At 40.1% G+C, this 18,812-nt stretch overlaps 1 protein-coding gene across 4 annotated transcripts in view; it reads right to left on the minus strand.

The window, feature by feature from the left end:
* The window catches only part of CTDSPL (CTD small phosphatase like), a 94,271-nt gene that overhangs the window by 43,170 nt on the left and 32,289 nt on the right, over positions 1–18,812 (minus strand). For all 4 annotated transcript variants that reach the window (XM_060782644.2, XM_060782642.2, XM_060782646.2 and 1 more), the window contains exon 2: positions 701–855. In XM_060782644.2, coding sequence (XP_060638627.1) covers positions 701–855 — 155 coding nt within the window. The remainder of the gene's footprint in view (positions 1–700; positions 856–18,812) is intronic.

Below are 18,812 nucleotides of genomic sequence, written 5' to 3' on the forward strand. Positions count from 1 at the left end.
AGCGAAGAGTCCAGGATCACTCCCATGATAACTCTTTCAAGAGTGAATTTCCCTTGTGAGAGGTAGATTTCTTTCACTTTTTGTTGAATGCTGCACAGACAGCAAAACAAACACCAAGGGGTATTAACCCTTCCCTATGCTATCCAAAGTTCGGTCATTTGTGTGTGTGTATGTATGTATAAAAATCTACCTGTTCTGACTTCCAAACAAATGAAACCTATTTTGTTCATAACTAGGGGAACGGCCTTTATTTTCATCAGATAGCAAGAAGGTTACCATCCACCTTGGTTCTCCCCATGATGGTTGGCTCAAGTGCTCTGAGAACTAAGCCGTAACTATTTGTCGACTGATTAACTAGATTCATAACTCATCTTAAGAAACAGCTATATGGATTTTTCAGCTAATTTTGTAACTGTGCCTACAAAACCAAACGCTGGCATTAAAAGAAACCGAGAGATGGCCAAAGCGTGAAGATCTACTTCAGATGTCACGCTGCCCAGTCACCATCATCATCATCATCATGAACTGTGTGGAAGGCTGTCCAGTTTTTGTTCCTGTGACTCTCTCAGTGCACTGAAAGTGGTAAAGCATGACTTCTGGTCACAATTTGGGTATTGGTGTACAGGTGGGTTAGTTACGATAGCATGCGAATGAAGCTTTATGGACATGACTTTTGAAACCTTGCTAAAGAAATGCTGACCTTCTGAAGCCCGCCATTTTCTTCCACCAATGGAGGAAGGACACTGGTGCTGTTGGAAGATGGTGGCTCAACATTGTAGTCACGAAAGCAGCAGAATAAGGTGCTAAAGATGCTTCGACTCCTCTGCTTCTTCAAACTGAGATTACATTGGGACACTGTAAAGAAAAGCGACACTTAATTAAGATTTGCTCTTCAGATTAAAAAAAGAACTATCACAAGTCTATTCACATATGTATGTACTACTTTAAAAGTAACAACATTACATTAAGATAAAATGTATTACTTCTGACAATCTACAACATGAAAAGAAAAACATATTTAAAATGTAGCTTTCCTGTCTGGAAGTCACTAAAGTTAGAACCAGGAGGCTGTTCTATGGCTTTCCCTGGAGACTGTTTGGTGTCCACATAGTTGGATTCATTTATGACAGAAAGAAGGACTGGGTTGTTTTAAGTTTTTTCGGGCTATATGGCCATGGTCTAGAGCAGTGTTTCTCGACCTTCCAAATGCCGCGACCCCTTAGTACAGTTCCTCATGTCGTGGTGACCCCCAACCATAACATTATTTTCGTTGCTACTTCATAACTGTAATTTTGCTACTGTTATGAATCGTAATGTAAATATCTGATATGTAAGATGAATTTTTATTCACTGGACCAAATTTGGCCCAAATACCCGATATGCCCGAATTTGAATACTGGTGGGGTTGCAGGGAATGATTTTGTCATTTGGGAGTTGTAGTTGGTGGGATTTATAGTTCACCTACAATCAAAGAGTATTCTGAGTATTCAATTCCAACGATGGAATTGAACCAAACTTGGCACACAGAACTCCCATGACCACGAGGAAACACTAGAAGGGTCTGGTGGGCATTGATCTTGAATTTTTGGAGTTGTAGTTCACCTACATCCAGAGAGCACTGTGGACTAAAACAATGATGGATCTGGACTAAACTTGGCACAAATACTCAATATCCCCAAATGTGAACACTGGTGGAGTTTGGGGAAAACAGATCTCAGCATTTGGGAGTTGTAGTTGTGGGATTTATAGTTCACCCACAATGAAATAGAATTCTGAACCTCACCAATGATAGAATTGGTCCAAACTTTCCACACAGAACCCCCATGACCAACAGACAATACTATGTTTTCTGATGGTCTTTGGCGACCCCTCTGACACCCTCTTGCGACCCCCACAGGGGTCCCGACCCCCAGGTTGAGAAACACTGGTCTAGAGGCATTATCTCCCGACGTTTCGCCTGCATCTATGGCAAGTATCCTCAGAGGTGGTGAGGTCTGTTGGAACTAGGAAAAAGGGTTTATATATCTGTGGAATGACCAGGGTGGGACAAAGGACGCTTGTCTGCTGGAGCTAAGTGTGACTGTTTCCACTGACCACCTTTTAGATACATATATTTGATTGAAACTGTTAAGCTACATCTCTTGTGCTGGGGATTTTTAGTCAAACTTTTCATACTGCGCTACAGTGAATCAGACCACATTCCTACTTTATATGTACCAAGCCATGTTTAAATAGTACTTACATATTAGTGCCAATTACTGATATTTGAGAACTGATTTCTAATAGTGCTACAATATTTTCAGGTTGTTGTTGTTATTGTTATTATATTTATACCCTACTTTATCTCTGCGAAAGGGGACTCAAAGCATCTTAACATAAATGCATTAGCATACAATTTAAAATATACAAATATGCACACATTAAAACAGGATGAAATACAAGCAGTATTTTAAAATTCCCAGTTCAAAACTATTAAAACATATTCAAAATTAAAGGTCATATGCATGTGCATGTGAATCAGTCAAGTTTCAAACTAACATTTCTAAGTTAAATCAATTAAATGGAATTCATATGTATAAATGATGTGATTTGTGATGTGATTTTTGGCTTTTAACCGATCAATATATGTATTTTTATATATGGCATCTAATTATTGCTGATTTGTATGCCGCCCTGAGTCGCTTTCAGGCTGATATGGGCGGGATAGAAGTTACGCAAATAAATAAATAAAGTGCATGCCAATAATTCCCTTTTTTTTTTCTTTTAAGTAAGGGTGTGACAGCTAGTCAATTCAACTAAAACCTATAGAATGTACCCAAACATTTGCCTTGAGGTATGAGTTTTCAAACTGAATGTACAAACGGGATTCTTTTGATTAACTTCAGAACGACTATTTTCTGAGTTGATACCCATCCTTCTGCAATGTATGTATTTTAAGTTCCAAGTTGTTACTTTAACATGGTTGTGTATTACAAGATTTGTCACGCTCGAGTCACCTTGTAATAAGCCATCAAATGAGGAAGCAAACTGTCATGTGAAAGGGAATAGAAAAAAAAGGGAAGCATATTAGAAGTATATTATACCTTCCGGGATTGTGGCGCAGCTCAGCTGCATTAAGATCACTCCTGATTGAAAGGTCATGAGTTCGAGGCCAGCCCGGGTTGTGCATCTGTCAAGTACCGGGACTGTGGCACAGCTGTATCAGCTGCATTAAGATCACTTCTGACCATAAGGTTATGAGTTCGAAGCCAGCCCGGGTCGGAGTGAGCTTCCAACCAATTGTGTAGCTTGTTCTCGACCTTTGCAACCCGAAAGACAGTTGCATCTGTCAAGTAGGAAATTAGGTACCACCTATGTGTGGGGAGGCTAATTTAACTAATTTACGAGGCCATAAAAAAGACTCCAGCAAAGCACTCCAGCAAAAGCATGCGGGGAATGCGGAAGTACTTCATCAGTGTCGCAGATGGACGATGAAAGTGACAACTCCCCTGGCGGCCAGAAAAGTTAAATAGCCTCTGACTGTATGTCCATATCTGTTGTGTGTTTTTGGCATTGAATGTTTGCCATATATGTGTACACTGTAATTCGCCCTGAGTCCCCTGCAGGGTGAGAAGAGCGGAATATAAATACTGTAAATAAATAAGTAGGAAAATTAGGTACCACTTTGTGGGGAGGCTAAATTAACTGATTTACGAGGCCATAAAAAATATCCAGGAAGTATGCAAGGAATGAGGAAGCGACAGCTCCCCTGGTGGCCAGAAGCTGGAAAGTTAATAGCCTCTGAGTGTCTGTCTATATATGTTGTGTGTCTATGGCATTGAATGTTTGCCATGTATATGTACATTGCAATCCGCCCTGAGTCCCCTGCGGGGTGAGAAGGGCGGAATATAAATACTGTAAATAAATAAATAATTCATTTAACGACAGCCCCGTTAATGCTATCTGGTTAAAATGGCAAAGGCTCACAAGACCACAGTATAAAGAAATATCTATCCATCGAGCAAAAATGCAAAAGGCATTCTGAAAAAGTACACTGCAATTCACAATATTTGAACTCCTGGTTCCAAATGAATAACAACAGCAAAACCCGCCTTTTCTTTTCCATCCATTTTGTAACTGCTCCACGCCAAATGTGCTCACTCCACTCAGACATTTTCTTAGAGACACTGTCAAGTTGGAAAGCTAATATACTGACATTTAAAGCTAAGTACATCTCATTTCCTTTCCAAAATACACTACAAATTTATAGAATTCTATACACAGATTAGTTAAGAGTGCGAAACGGCCAACTGACTAAGCAGAGAACGGCAACCCTGCAATAAAGAGCATTTGGGTGTATCCAAAATATTCAGGAAATAATATTTCATAGTGATAAACATACTAAAAGAGAGGCATGCAGCCAAGTATGCACCACATGTATGAGCAAGTAACAATAGCTCAGCTCAGGCATTACTCATCACACTTTTTTGACAGGAGCGGAGGGGAGAGCCCAGCCCTTTCCCACTCTTTCACCACTTTCCTCATCTGGAAAATGACTTATCTGAAGAAATGTTCCTGTTCACATGGAGATGATCCACATGAGCAAGACACCTAATTTTCCAGGGTTCCAGCTTGCATAGAGAATTCCCATGCAAGCAGAAAAGTCTCTTCAGATGCACTGCTTTCCACCTGAGGAAAATGACAATGGAGGGGAGGTGGGCTAAATTATCCAGGCTCATCAAAAGGCTACACTGATTTCTCATCTTAAATAACAGAAGATGCAATCTTCAGTGAAGGTTTTTTTTTTTTTTTAAAGGCAATGTGTATGCTATAATTGGCAAGCTGATTTACTGTGGCTCTGTTGAGTAAAATAAAAAAAAAGTTTGGGCCTAAATATCCTGATCCTCCTTCATGTTTGTTTCTATTTTTATTTATTTATTTATTTACATTATTTCTATCCCACCCATTTCAGCCCGAAGGCGACTCAGGGCAGTATACACAGTCGGCACAATTCGATGTCGAAACAAAATACATACATTAATAAAGCAAAAACATCAAGTGCAATTAAACATAAATGACAGTGCATAATAAAAAATTTAAAAAGAAACTACGTCCTCTCATTCAAATCTTCATCCATTACATTGCCTTGGCCGTTCCTGGGTCAATTTCCAACTCCAGTTTGTCTGTTTACTCCAGGGTTCAGCCAAGTTTTTACTCTTTTTCGGAAAGTCAGGAGGGAGGGGGCTGATCTAATATCCCTAGGGAGGGAGTTCCACAGCCAGGGGGCCACCACAGAGAAGGCCCTGTCTCTCGTCCCCACCAGACGTGCCTGCAAAGCAGGTGGGATCGAGAGCAGGGCCTCTCCAGACGATCTTAAGTTCCTGGGGAGTTCGTAGGAAGAGATGCGTTCAGATAGACAGACTGGGCCAGAACTGTTTAGTGCTTTATAGGCTAAAGCCAGCACTTTGAATTGAGCCCGGTAGCAGACTGGCAGCCAGTGGAGCGGATTCAACAGAGGAGTTGTATGCTCCCTGAGCCCCGCTCTTGTTAGCAACCTGGCTGCCGCACGCTGGACCATTTGAAGCTTCTGGGCTGTCTTAAAAGGCAACCCCATGTAGAGCGTGTTGCAGTAATCTATACGAGATGTAACCAGAGTGTGGACTACCGTGGCCAAGTCAGACTTCCCAAGGTACAGGCGCAGCTGGCACACAAGTTTTAATTGTGCAAATGCTCCCCTGGTCACCGCCGAAACCAGGAGATCCAGGCTCAGCGATGAATCCAGGACCACACCCAAGCTGCGAACCTGCGTCTTCAGGGAGTGAGTGTAACCCCGTTTAACAGTGGCTTTGTAGTCCAGCCTTTATCCAATGTCTCTATCCACACTACCTTTTCCCCATATTGGAAAAGAGGAGAGCATTCATCTCATCTCTGGAGCCATGTTGGCTTCTAGATGCCTTCAAGTTACATGCATGTCCTAATATCACATCAAGCTTCAGTGATGCCTGAGGTGCCAGGGGAGGTTTTGTTTTGTCTCTTTTGTGTTAGCGTAGGAAGGTTTTAAAAAGAAACAAAGGAAAAATCCTTTCTTTTCAACAAGGGATTTTCCAGCCAACCTAATAACCTTGCTATTAGATTAAAGAAGCATGTGTCATTTTGGCTATACTGCCTAAAAATAAACAAAACAATTCAGAAGAAATATTCCTTCCTTCCAGGGAAGGGACTTTCCAGTCGATCTAATAACCTGGCTAGTAGATAACAGGAAATGTGTGCTCTTCTGCCACCTATGCTGCCTTTCCCAAGCACCCTCTGAACTTCCCCATTAACATTTCCATTATGCTACAGGGTGGCTGTTCACAGGGACCCTGCTATAAATTAACTCCACAATAGCTACTCAGCAACTAACTCTGTAGTTCATTGCTGTGAGGTCAATCCGGAGCAAACATACTTCCCAGACAGAATACAAAAGGAATGGTTGCTTCATCTTACCCAAGATTACAAGGTGCTAATGATGCAATTTGCTTGAAGACCCACCTACTGTTTTTAGTGACCTAGCTGCAGACGCAGATTAGAAACACCCAGGCAGCAATCCTGTTTCTAACGTTTCCTGCTACGGAAAAATGGTAGAATCCCACCAGCTTACAAAACCTTGCTTTAAAAACCCACCTGTATTTTGTATTCCACACTAACATTTTCACCCATTGCATTACATCAGAAACAAACTCAAGTAAAAGTTGTTGTGTGGTACAGCTGCTGCACTTCACCTACCTAAGAATAAACCTCGTTATCAGACCAATGAACCCATATGATGGGTTGTTGTAGGTTTTTTCGGGCTATATGGCCATGTTCTAGGCATTCTCTCCTGACGTTTTGCCTGCATCTATGCCAAGCATCCTCAGAGGTAATGAAGTCTGAAAGCCTTCGACAATACAATACAACCCATATGATCTCTACATTATTATTGTGTTACCCAAGACAATCAACGTGTGTGGTCTCATAAAGCCACCTTGCAATGACTTAACAAAGCCAGCAACACAGACAGAGGAAATCTCTGGAAGGAATCTCCTTGTGTATTCTAAAACTATTTTCCACCCACCAAACCTGGTGTTAAAATTGTTATCAAGAAGACGCATTTCAACACTCATTTTTATAAAGTAGGGCACAATTATACTCGTAGTTGAGCAACCAAAAGAGCCCTGCGGGCTTCTCTCCTGCTGCTGCTACAATCTGATTTATAAATGCACATTTCATCTCCAATTAGAACATTAATCAATCTGCCAATACATCTTATTTATATTTTAGTTTAAAAACTACACACAATCACATGTAGCCTCCAAACCAAAATTCATTTGTTAGGATGTCTAAGAAATATAATCTCAGGCTGTAATAGAAAAAAATTGTTGAATTGTGTGTGTATATGTGTATATATTTGTGTATATATGTGTGTTTGAGTATATATGTGTAGTTTTGCACATGCGTTGTAATGTATTTTTTAATTTTTGGCATTTTAAGTCTCTTCTGCTGTGTTTTTCAGTGTTTTTATGAGGGGTGGTCACTTGTTGGCCTGATAGGTGTCTTGTGTCCAAATTTAGTGTCAATTTGTCCAGTGGTTTTTGAGTTATGTTAATCCCATAATGAACATGACATTTTTATTTATATAGATTTAGGACATTTCAACCTCCACAGAGGGACTCAGGATGGCTAACAACAACATAGATATACAGATTAAATAAAAACAGTATAAAAGCATCACAAAAAATTAAAAACATTAAAACAATTGTAAATTTAAGTTGTCATCTTAAGAAAAGTCCATCAGAGTCTATTAAATGTCAAATTGTGTTATGATTTTACAAATTAAGCACCAAAACATCATGTTCTACAACAAATCAACAGAAAAAGCAGTTCAATACACAGTAACATCATGTAGTAATTACTTTATTTACAAATTTAGCACCAAAACAGACAAATGTTCTTTCTTTCTCCCACCCTGGACATTATTCCAGGCGGGAGCCAGACTGCATTGGATAATACAGAACATTGGATGAGCGAAGGTTGGATAAGTGAGACTCTGCTGTATTTTCAAAACAAGCTTGAACAAACATCACCAACCACATTCTGGACCAATTTTTCATACACATCATGCATGAATTCCACTTTTAAATATACATACAATGGGATCTTGGTTTCTGCTGGGATTGTGTTCCTGGGCTCCCGTGAATACCAAAATCAATAGATGCTCACATCCCATTATTATATACAGTACAATGGCATGGTAAAATTCTGTTGTTTATATAAAAAGGCAAAACCATGGTTTGCTTTGGGGTTTTTTGGTGGGGTGGGTGGCCGGGGGGGGGGGGGATATTTTCAAGCTGTGGGTGCAGAATCCAAGGATACAGACAGGGCTGATTGTCCATAGACCGGGCCTGCTGAATCTAGGTAATGATGTGATAAATTCAATAGCTAATTACAATAATCTGTTCAATGGTAAATCAACACTTATGCAAATCTCCTAACTCAATGGATTTACTGTAGTTAAGGCTAGCACCTGAAATCCTTCAGGTTTAGCTTCTATATTAATGTGTACCATGGAAAAGTAAGTCCCACCTTAGAAAAGGCCTTAATTGTGAAGGCCATAAAGAAGTACAACCCTCTCACATTGCTCAGTATCCACAATGACTACTTTCAAGTCACTTCAGTGCTGAGCAACAATTGATTTTCATCAAGACTGCTGCTAACCTTCCATTTTAATCAATAGCTAGCAATCAGGCACATATTTCAGCTCACCTACGTACTCTTAGCATTTCTCTCAATCCACATAGAAAAGTGCTTTTCTTTTCCTGCAACTTCAATTCAATTTCAAGGACATTATTAACAGTGGCTGAAAAGCTTGATACAACAATACTATCTGCAATCCAGTTCCGTTTCTTTCCCGTTTCCCCTTTCTGTCAAATAGTTAATAAATTATGTAATATATTCCCAAGGCTAAATAAGCATTAGAGAACTGGCGAGTTCAACATGTGCATCCTGTTTCCCATTCACTAGAAAAAATATATCAAGTTAAATGAAGTACATTGAGACACCAAAAGACTATATTCTTAATTTTTAACTCAAAATATTTTTCAGTTTGGAAAGGATGGAATGCATTATTTCTGTAACTGTAAGAAAGTTATGGATTGTAAAGGTGGTAATAGAGTGGCTGCCCTTTAACTGCTGCTCCATGGTGCAAATGCTCCTTTGGGAGTATGCGTATCAGAGTGTGAAGTTCACAAGAACTGTCTGCAGGTTGAAAAGTTCACACTCTCATCTATATAGGATGGCTAATGATTTAAATGTAAATAGTACTGTCTTAGCTGATATGGTGAGAGGAAGCATCTGATGCTCAAGACTCATCTGATATTACATGGATGGGTTCCATAACCTCCATATAGCTCAACTGAGTTTACTTTAATGAACACCAAACCTTTGAAACAAACCTTCTGAGGCAGTAGATAGTCTTTTAATTTTCAAAAGCAATGGGAGAAGATCCGTAGCTCAGTAATAATAAGCATGGATTGTATGAAAAAGGTAAAACTTTCCGTTCCTGGTATCTTCAGTTAAGGATAAAGTTCCTTGTCTTGGGATGTCTGACTTGGCCACAGTGGTCATTGCTCACCTTACATGTAGGATAGACTACTGCAACGCACTCTACGTGGGGTTGCCTTTGAAGACTGCTCGGAAGCTTCAACTAGTCCAACGAGAGACAGCCAGGTTAATAATTGGGGCGGATTACAGGAAGCATACAACTCCCATGTTACGCCAGCTCCACTGGCTGTAACTTTGCTACCAGCCACAATTCAAAGTGCTGGCTTTGGCCTATAAAGCCCTAAATGGCCCTGGCCCAAATTACCTGTCTGAACGCATCTCTCACTATGAACCATTGCGGAGATTAAGATCCGAGGAGGAGGCCCTGCTTTCTGTCCTGCCATTGTCACAGGCACGATTGGTGGGGACTAGATACAGGGCCTTCTCGATGATTGCTCCCCGGCTATGGAACTCCCTTCCTGGTGAGATCAGGTCGGCCCCCTCCCTCCTGTCTTTTAGAAGGATGGTAAAAACTTGGCTGTGGGACCAAGCTTTCAGGACAGGGCAATAAAGCAGCCATAGGAAAGATTATCAGGCCAATTAGATTTGACGTGGATGACTACGACTGTTTTAAATGGTGTATTTTTAATATTATGATAAATGTTTTTAATGTTTATGTATGTATATAAGAATTTATGTCCTGGCATTGAATGTTTGCCGTATATATGCTGTGCTCCGCCCTAAGTCCCCTTCGGGGTGAGAAGGGCAGAATATAAATGTTTTAATTAAATAAATAAAACCCTGGACAACTACTAAAAGACAGTACGGATACTAAGGCCCCTTCTACGCTGCCATGTAAAATCCAGATTATCTGCTTTGAACTGGATTATATGGCAGTGTAGACTCGTATAATCCAGTTCAAATGTAGATTATCTGCTTTGATAATTTGGATTATATGGCAGGGTAGAAGGGGCCTGAGTTAGAAGGACCAGTGATCTTATATGACCTAATCTGAGCTTTCGTTGAATAAAACTGACAATTGCATCTAATACATCAACTATTTAATATGTTGTTTAGACTTCCACATCAGACCAAATAACTGCACACCATTATGATCACTAAAGGATACTAAATTTGAAAGCATAGGGGTACATGACCCCCATGACAATAGAAAAACCACGAATAAAAAAATCCGTTTTTCAACCTGGGAGAACATATGTAGGGGTCTCCAGGTCGTCCAGGACTAAACTATTGTTAGAAGTTGACAATAGGACTGTGCTGGAGGACACAGAAATTCCTAGACAATTTTTCTCTAGGAATTTTTAGGTCCTCCAGTATAATGCTGTGGTCAGAAGTTGATCATAGAGTTACTCTGGAGATTCCTAGGCAGAGCGAACCTGTGAATAAACAAATCCGCAAAAGTTCAGCCTGCAAATATGGAGGGCAGCCTGTATGTATTTCACCATATCCTCTATTTTGTACTGTAGAAACTATACTACTACATATATCCTTCCTGACGCCTCCACACAGCAAGCAAATTTCCTAGAGGAATGTCAGCTAAATGAAGGTGGGAGAAAATCTGCCAGCTTTAGATCTCAAATAGGCAACACTAATTCTTTCTTTCTCTCCCATTTTTTTTCCATTTTCTTTCCTTACTTTGGTTAAGCATAGCTGCATTTTTTTCCCTTCTGCAGAAAAGGAAGTTTGGATTTTGTGGCTGCATCTGCTGCTGAACTTTGTGCAGCTTGTCTCTTTTTCCTAGAAGAAAGCTTTGTTTGTTGGCCCCTCTCTCAGGGCGGGAAAGGAATGTAATGCATGCACAGACTCTGCAGTATTTCCTGTTACACTCCTGTTCCAAACCAATGTACTGGGAAAAAATCCAGGCAGTACAACCAAACCCTTGATCTAAAATGAAGGAATGGAGCTCAATATTTCAGAGCATATAAATGTCGAAAAAGTATTGACATGGAAAGGCTCACTGTAAATAAATACAGAAATTATCATCTACGTAAAAATCAACTGTATATTTGTTTGAGTACACAGTGCCTTTTAAAAAAAAATCCAAGCAGCAAAGCAAGATGTTTTTCTTAACAAGGTTTCACAAAGGCAGTTGAGATGTAAGTACTACTCCTCCAAAATACTCCTCTTTTGCTCAGTCCTCCTCTGGATGTTTTTATAAGCCAGGAAGGGCATGCGTCTAATATAATAAAGTCTCTCACCTCTCCAAGGATCCTGTCCAAACTACAAATCCCATGCTTCCATAACATTGAGCCATGGCAATCAAAGTGGTGCCAAACTGAAAGGTAGCCAACAAGATGACACAAGAGGAGATAAGATTACCATCCATTGGCCCTGTATTAACCACATCATTCAGATCAGAGTGATTGTGAGTTATTTTACGTGAAAAGTGCAATGCAGATTCTTCATAGTAGGCTTCTGGCTAGTCTACGTGTTGGTCAGAGTGTAAAAGGCCATCCCTCCTACTAACCCAACCAGGCAAAAGAATGCCAGAGAGCGCAGCTGATCAGGAAAATGATACCAAACATTATTTACTGCTGACTTCAACCACAGCTCCCTTTTTTGAAAACATTTAACATTCAAAGCACTGTACTTCAAAATGCCACAAGCATCATCAGTTTGCAGAAACCAGTGAGACAGGTCAGTATGCTTTATTTACATGTGAACCTAAATGAATACCAGCAAGGAAACTTATGGCCAAACCAGTATTTCTAGTGTAGTTGTGTGCCTTCAAGTCATTTGTGACCTATAGTGACCCTAAAGGTGCATCGACACTGTAGAACCAATGCAGTTTGATGCCATTTTAACTGCCATGGCCCAATGCTATTGTATCATGGGAGTTGTAATTTTACAATTCTCTGCCAAAGAATTCTGGTGCGTCATCAAAATACAAATCCCATGATTCCACAGCACTGAGCCACGTCAGTTAACGTGGTGTCAAATTGTATTAATTCTACAATGTAGGCACATTCTTCGTAATCTGACAGCAAAATTCAACACACTCTCCAACCTACAAAATTGGAAATCAAATTAGAGTATTTCAAATTTACTGACAAAATTATTGTGGCATTCACTGTAGAATAAGAGGTTTTAATCTTTCACATTATACACCTACAAGGTTTGTGTGGACTTGTAATTTGGACAGATGCTCTTTGATAATTTGGTATTTATGGCAATCCTGCACATAGAATTTCATTTCTTTTCAGCAACTATGGAGAAACCCTTTGTGCTAAAAACAAGCGGTTCTCAGTCTTTGGAGTCCCAACTCCCAAAAGCTCCAGTGGTCAAGAAACATGGATTCTGTGGACTGAGGTTCAAAGTACCTAGAATAAGGGTCCTCAAACTAAGGCCCGGGGGCCAGAATGGCCCTGCAAGGTTATTTACCTGGCCCTCGCTCAGGGTCAACCTAAGTCTGAAATTACTTGAAACAACAACAACCACAACAATCCTATCTCATCAGTCAAAAGCAGGCCCACACTTTCAATTGAAATACTCATGTTCCATTCCATCTGAACATGAGGAAAAACTTCCCGACTGTGAGAGCCGTTCAGCAGTGGAACTCTCTGCCCCAGAGTGTGGTGGAGGCTCACCACACTCTGAGCCTCCACCACACTCTTTTTTGCACTACGAATAAGATATGTGCAGAGTGCATAAGAATTCATTCATTTTTTTTCCAAATTATAATCCGGCCCTCCAACAGTTTGAGGGACTGTGACCTGGCCCTCTGTTAAAAAGTTTGTGGACCCCTGACCTAGAGGATCAAAGTGTATCAATTACGAACAAGGGTTTCAAAATCTAACATTTAAAAATGATAAATGGATGTCAATGCCAAGAGCCCTAAACTTGTTGAACATATATGTTACTTTTGGGTTAGCCACATTTTTGATATCAAAGGAATCCTTTCAGCTCTCTTGACACAAACTATGCTACACTATCTGTTTGCAAAAGCTACTAAAGCAGCATATTGAACCTTGCTGTCTCTCTGAGAATTTTTCTTCCTTCAGTGGCACATTGCAGGGGAGTTCATTAGACAAGCTGTCATTCAGGGAAGTTTGCCCACCATCTCTGATCTGCTATTTAGGAGCTCCTGACAATCTTCCAAGACGCCTGTGGTCTTGGGAACATAACTGAGGGGAAAACAACACTGCAACATGCGGACAAGAATATTCCCTTTCAGGCAAGGAAAGAATTATGAAATATCCAAGCCATGATATCAGACATATTTCTGAATATATTGCGGATGTTAAGGCCAACAGAAGAGATTTATTTGGTTTCTAGTGACTGCAGGAAGAACTCAAACGCCTACAGTTACAATCCAGTCAGTGAAACTGTGGAGTAATTGCACAAGACTCCTGGCTGCCATAAGAAACCACTTTCAGAAACATCAATTTCACACCACCACAATCCCCATATGCATTTGAATGCCCTCCATCCTGTTGATTGAAATGGAATGCAAAAATGTAGCCACGGAGTCTATTTCTGCAATGCCAACTTTGAGATTTGACTGGTGCTTGAGAATTTCACATTTAAACAGTTCCAGCATCTTTTTAAGTTTAAGAACAGGGATGAGAATTGTGTGGTCTTTCAGATCTCATTGAACAGCTATTCCCAGAAACCCAAACCAGCTAATAGGTAGGAGTGCTGGGAGTTGCAATTCAATAATTGTTGAAGGGCTATACAATCATCATCCTTACTTTACAACACTGAAAAAAATCCTTAACAACCATGTACAGAATGAGCTTAATATAGGTTGAGTACTATTCTGACAAGGAAAATAGCTTTGCATAATTTCTAAAATCGTTTTTCTATACTCCAAGAAGCAGACATGTTTCTAAACTATAATAACAGCCTCAGGAAAGCAATCTTTCTGCTTTCATTTTCCAGAACCAAGATAATTAAGAAGTGGGAAGGGAAATTCGATTAAGGATTTCAGTAGTAATGTTCATTATTAGTCTAAAGAAACAGAAGACATGTCTTGCCTAAACTGGCTTATCATCTAACAGAGACAGAAAACAAATACAAAATAACTATACATTACAGAAAAAAAATTAAAGTCTTAGGAACTTCATAAAAATTGTTGCTTTACGTGAAGTAAAACTGAGGGTGTAACAACAAACAAAGGGAAACCATGATCAAAAAGGTAATCAACAGGAAAAGCCGCTCAGAGTTCCCCTTGAGGTGAGAGAAAGCGGGATATAAATACTGTAAATAAATAAATAAATAAATTCTATTATCCGGGTGGAGGCCAAAAGAGGGTGCTAGACAGAGAACGATAGTTCATTTTATGAGAGGTGAAGGAGGAAAATAATTTCCCCTGTTTTCGCTGGTTATTTCCCTTTCCCATTTCCCATTTAATAAACGAGGGTTGTTTCCATGACAGTGACATGGGTGGGAGGAATAACAGGTGAACAGGGGGAAATGATTTTACTTCTTTATACCCCCTCACCCTGTAAAACACTGTCCTTCTCTGTCTAGCACCTCCTTTTGACCTCTGCCCAGATAACGAAACAGTATGTTGGGGTTCAGCCTGATCTGTGTGAACCTGAGCCCCAGCCCCAATTTCTGCAACTGAGCAAGCCACTGAACATGTATCTCTCCCTGACAGTGTTGAAACTGTTGTTGATGTTGAGGTCAGTGGCGAGGAAAGTGAAACTGAACAGCTGGATGAAAATGTTTTGGAATCCAGCTGTGATAGGTCTCCACCTGGGTTTTTTAATGAGGACCAAAGGGAACAGATAGCTAGAGACAGGAGTGATTCACAGTTTCTACGAAGATCAAATAGATTACAGGAGACATAGGCCCAGGCTTCAAAGTCAAGGGGCATTTCAAGGAATAGTTTCTTTGGTTTAAGGGGCCTCCTTTCGGGTGTCTCGTTAGATCAAGCAACGTTTTGGACTGCGGCTGTGCCTTGGTAGAATTTCTGTGTTCCATGGCTGGTAATCCCAGAGGCTTCTAGTTTTCAAGTACATGGTTAGCGAGAGGCTAACAGGTTCCTGGTTCTTGTATTGTGGTTTTTGAAATTTTGCTCAAGTTCAGAGATTTTCCTGACTGCTGTGTTTCTATTGTGGCTTTTTGACTTTGCATTTACCTTTCTTTTGTAACCAATTGTTCATCAATAAAAAAGGATTGTTTTTCCTACAGTCCAGTGTGGTGGATTTAATCTTATGGTTTCGTTTCCTGATCTGGGATGCAACACAGTACCCAGTAAATTAACAGGAGATACAAAAATGTTTTATTAATTAAAAACGAATATTGTTTTGAACAGTAAGTATCAGCTGACTATAAATGGTATCAGTAAAATAGATACTTAATATTTCAATTGCTATGTTTTAATGTGTATGTCAATATTTTGAATATTTCTAACTTTCCAGTAAAAATTGCCCCAAAACTGCTTCTTTTGAGAATATTGATTCAAGTAGAGATACCTAACATTATTGTCAAACAGAATAATGAAAGTATGATTATAGCAAAATATTTTGTTCATTCGTTCAGTTGTTTCCGATTCTTCGTGACCTCATGGACCAGCCCACGCCAGAGCTCCCTGTTGGCCGTCACCACCCCCAGCTCCTTCAAGGTCAGTCCAGTCACTTCAAGGATGCCATCCATCCATCTACCCCTTGGTTGACTCCTCTTCCTTTTTCCTTTCATTTTCCCCATATTACTGCCTTCTCCAAGCTTCCCTGTCTTCTCATTATGTGGCCAAAGTACTTCATCTTGGCCTCTACTACCCTTCCTTCCAATGAGCAGTCAGGCTTTATTTCCTGAAGTATGGACTGGTTGGATCTTCTGGGGGTCCAAGGCACTCTCAGAACTTTTCTCCAACACCACAGTTCAAAAGCATCTATCTTCCTTTGTTCAGCCTTCCTTATCGTCACATCTGTAGGTGACTATGGGGAATACCATTGCTTTAACTATGCGGATCTTCGTTGCTGTGTGATGCCTCTACTCTTCACTATTTTATCGAGATAGGTCCTTGCTCTCCTCCCAAGAAGTAAGCGTCTCCTGATTTCCTGGCTGCAGTCTGCGTCTGCAGTAATCTTTGCACCTAGAAATACAAAGTCTGTCATGGCCTCCACATTTTCTCCCTCTGTTTCCCAGTTGTCAATCATTCTTGTTGCCATAATCTTGGTTTTTTAAAATGTTTAGCTGCAACCCAGGTTTTGCGCTTTCTTCTTTCACCTTGATTAGAAGGCTCCTCAGCTCCTCCTTGCTTTCGGCCATCAAAGTGGGGTCATCTGCATATCTAAGGTTGTTAATGTTTCTTCCAGCAATTTTTACCCCAGCCTTGCATTCATCAAGCCCCAACCTTGCATTCATCAAGGTTGAGTGAGAGTATACAACCCTGCTGTATGCCTTTCCCAATCTTGAACCAGCCTGTTTTTCCATGGTCAGTTCTTACTGTTGCTCCTTGGTCCTGATACAGATTCCTCAGGAGAGAGACAAGTTGATTTGGTATGCCCATACCACCAAGAACTTGCCACAATTTATTATGATCCACACAGTCAAAGGCTTTAGTATAGTCAATAAAGCAGAAATAGATGTTTTTCTGAAATTCCCTGTCTTTCTCCATTATCCAGCGGATATTGGCGATTTGGTCTCTCATTCCTCTGCCTTTTCGAAACCCAGCTTGAACATCCGGCAACTCTCGCTCCATGTATTGCTGGAGTCTTCCTTGCAGGATCTTGAGCATTACCTTACTGGCATGAGAAATAAGAACCACTGTATTAAAGTTTGAGCAGTCTTTAGCATTTCCCTTTTTGAGTATGGGGATATAAGGTGATTTTTTTTAGCCTAGAGTCTAAACAGCAATTAAATCAAAGTGACATTTTACAATTAGGCTCCTGTAACCCAGTCTCAAACTGTACCACCTACACCTGCCTAAGTTTTGGCAAACTATTTTAAAACAATTTTTGGAAGCCCTGTTCCGTGCCTGTAATCCTTGAGGCAGCTTGCTCCTAACTGAGCCCTAACAAACTCTTCTGAGATCTTGACAAAGACAACTAATGGTTCAATACTGGAGAAAATTGTAACAATGAGGCTTATTTGCTACCAGTGTATCTGAAAAGAAACGATTATGCCATGATTATATAATTAACTGCTTTTCACAGATTAATGAGAAGTAACACCAATGGCTAACTGCATAAATGCAAAGCAGAAAAATAGCATTTCTGCAGACATAAAAACACCAACAATAAGCCTTTGATTCATTCACACCATGATCTAAAGCCTGATTTTCTTGGTACCTTCTCTTGGTATATAGAGGGAAACTGAAGATTTCTCTCCAACTGTAGCCCAATACAGATCTTGCTGGGGGTAGTAAAGTGATAGTCACACACCTCACCCATTAATGTAGTGTCCCAAGAAATAGAAGTCAACTTATTTTCTAAGGAAAGCTTGAAAGACTAATAAATGAAAGGCCACCAAAATACAAGAACGCACTCATCTTCGTGTAACAGCACTTCAAGCCAAGAAGTGATGACAACCTTATCTTGCTCTTCCTTACAACCTCAATGAAGTGGGCGTTATTAATCCCCTTTTGCTGATAAGAAATGGAGCGTGAGACACAATGTTCTACCCACAGCAAAAAATTAAGGCTTTACCTCAGCTGTGATTTGAATCCTATTACTTGTCATGATTGAGATAAACCAGGGCTTTTCAGGATCTGGTCAGTATTTGTACAGCCAGCTAAATGAGATTAAATCGAAATATACCAAAGATTACCTCAAAGCAACAAAGGCAGAGCGTCATCTTGCCCCCCAAAAAGCTGGGACTGGAATAAATTCATTGAAGTTATCTGGTGTATTACCAACTTAACGGGTCATGAAATCAGATTCCAACTAAACATTGCACAAAGTTCTATGACCAAGGGAGAGATAGCGTTACCTCATGACATGTAATAAAGACAAAAAGATACAAGATCATAGGAAAATATTAACAAAAAAACCCTCATTTCATGCAGCAAATGTAAAATAAGAAAACACATAATGCTCTATTAAGTATTAATTCACATAGGTATAAGCTATAAAGGACTTGAATGACATTCATACGAACCACCATCATGACTTTTACTATGGCTATTTTACACATTGAGGTAGCACGTTTTCACCTTCCTAGTTGAGATGTCTCCATTTTGGCTCCCGGTGAAGGATTCGGGATTAGATCTAATGGAGTACTTCTCCAGTGTAGACTTTAATGCAGGCATGGGCAAAGTCAGTCCCCCCCCCCCCCAATGGGACACCCTTTTAAATTTTGAAACA

This window comes from Anolis sagrei, chromosome 6, assembly GCF_037176765.1.
Source record: "Anolis sagrei isolate rAnoSag1 chromosome 6, rAnoSag1.mat, whole genome shotgun sequence".
Taxonomy (NCBI): Eukaryota; Metazoa; Chordata; class Lepidosauria; order Squamata; family Dactyloidae; genus Anolis; species Anolis sagrei.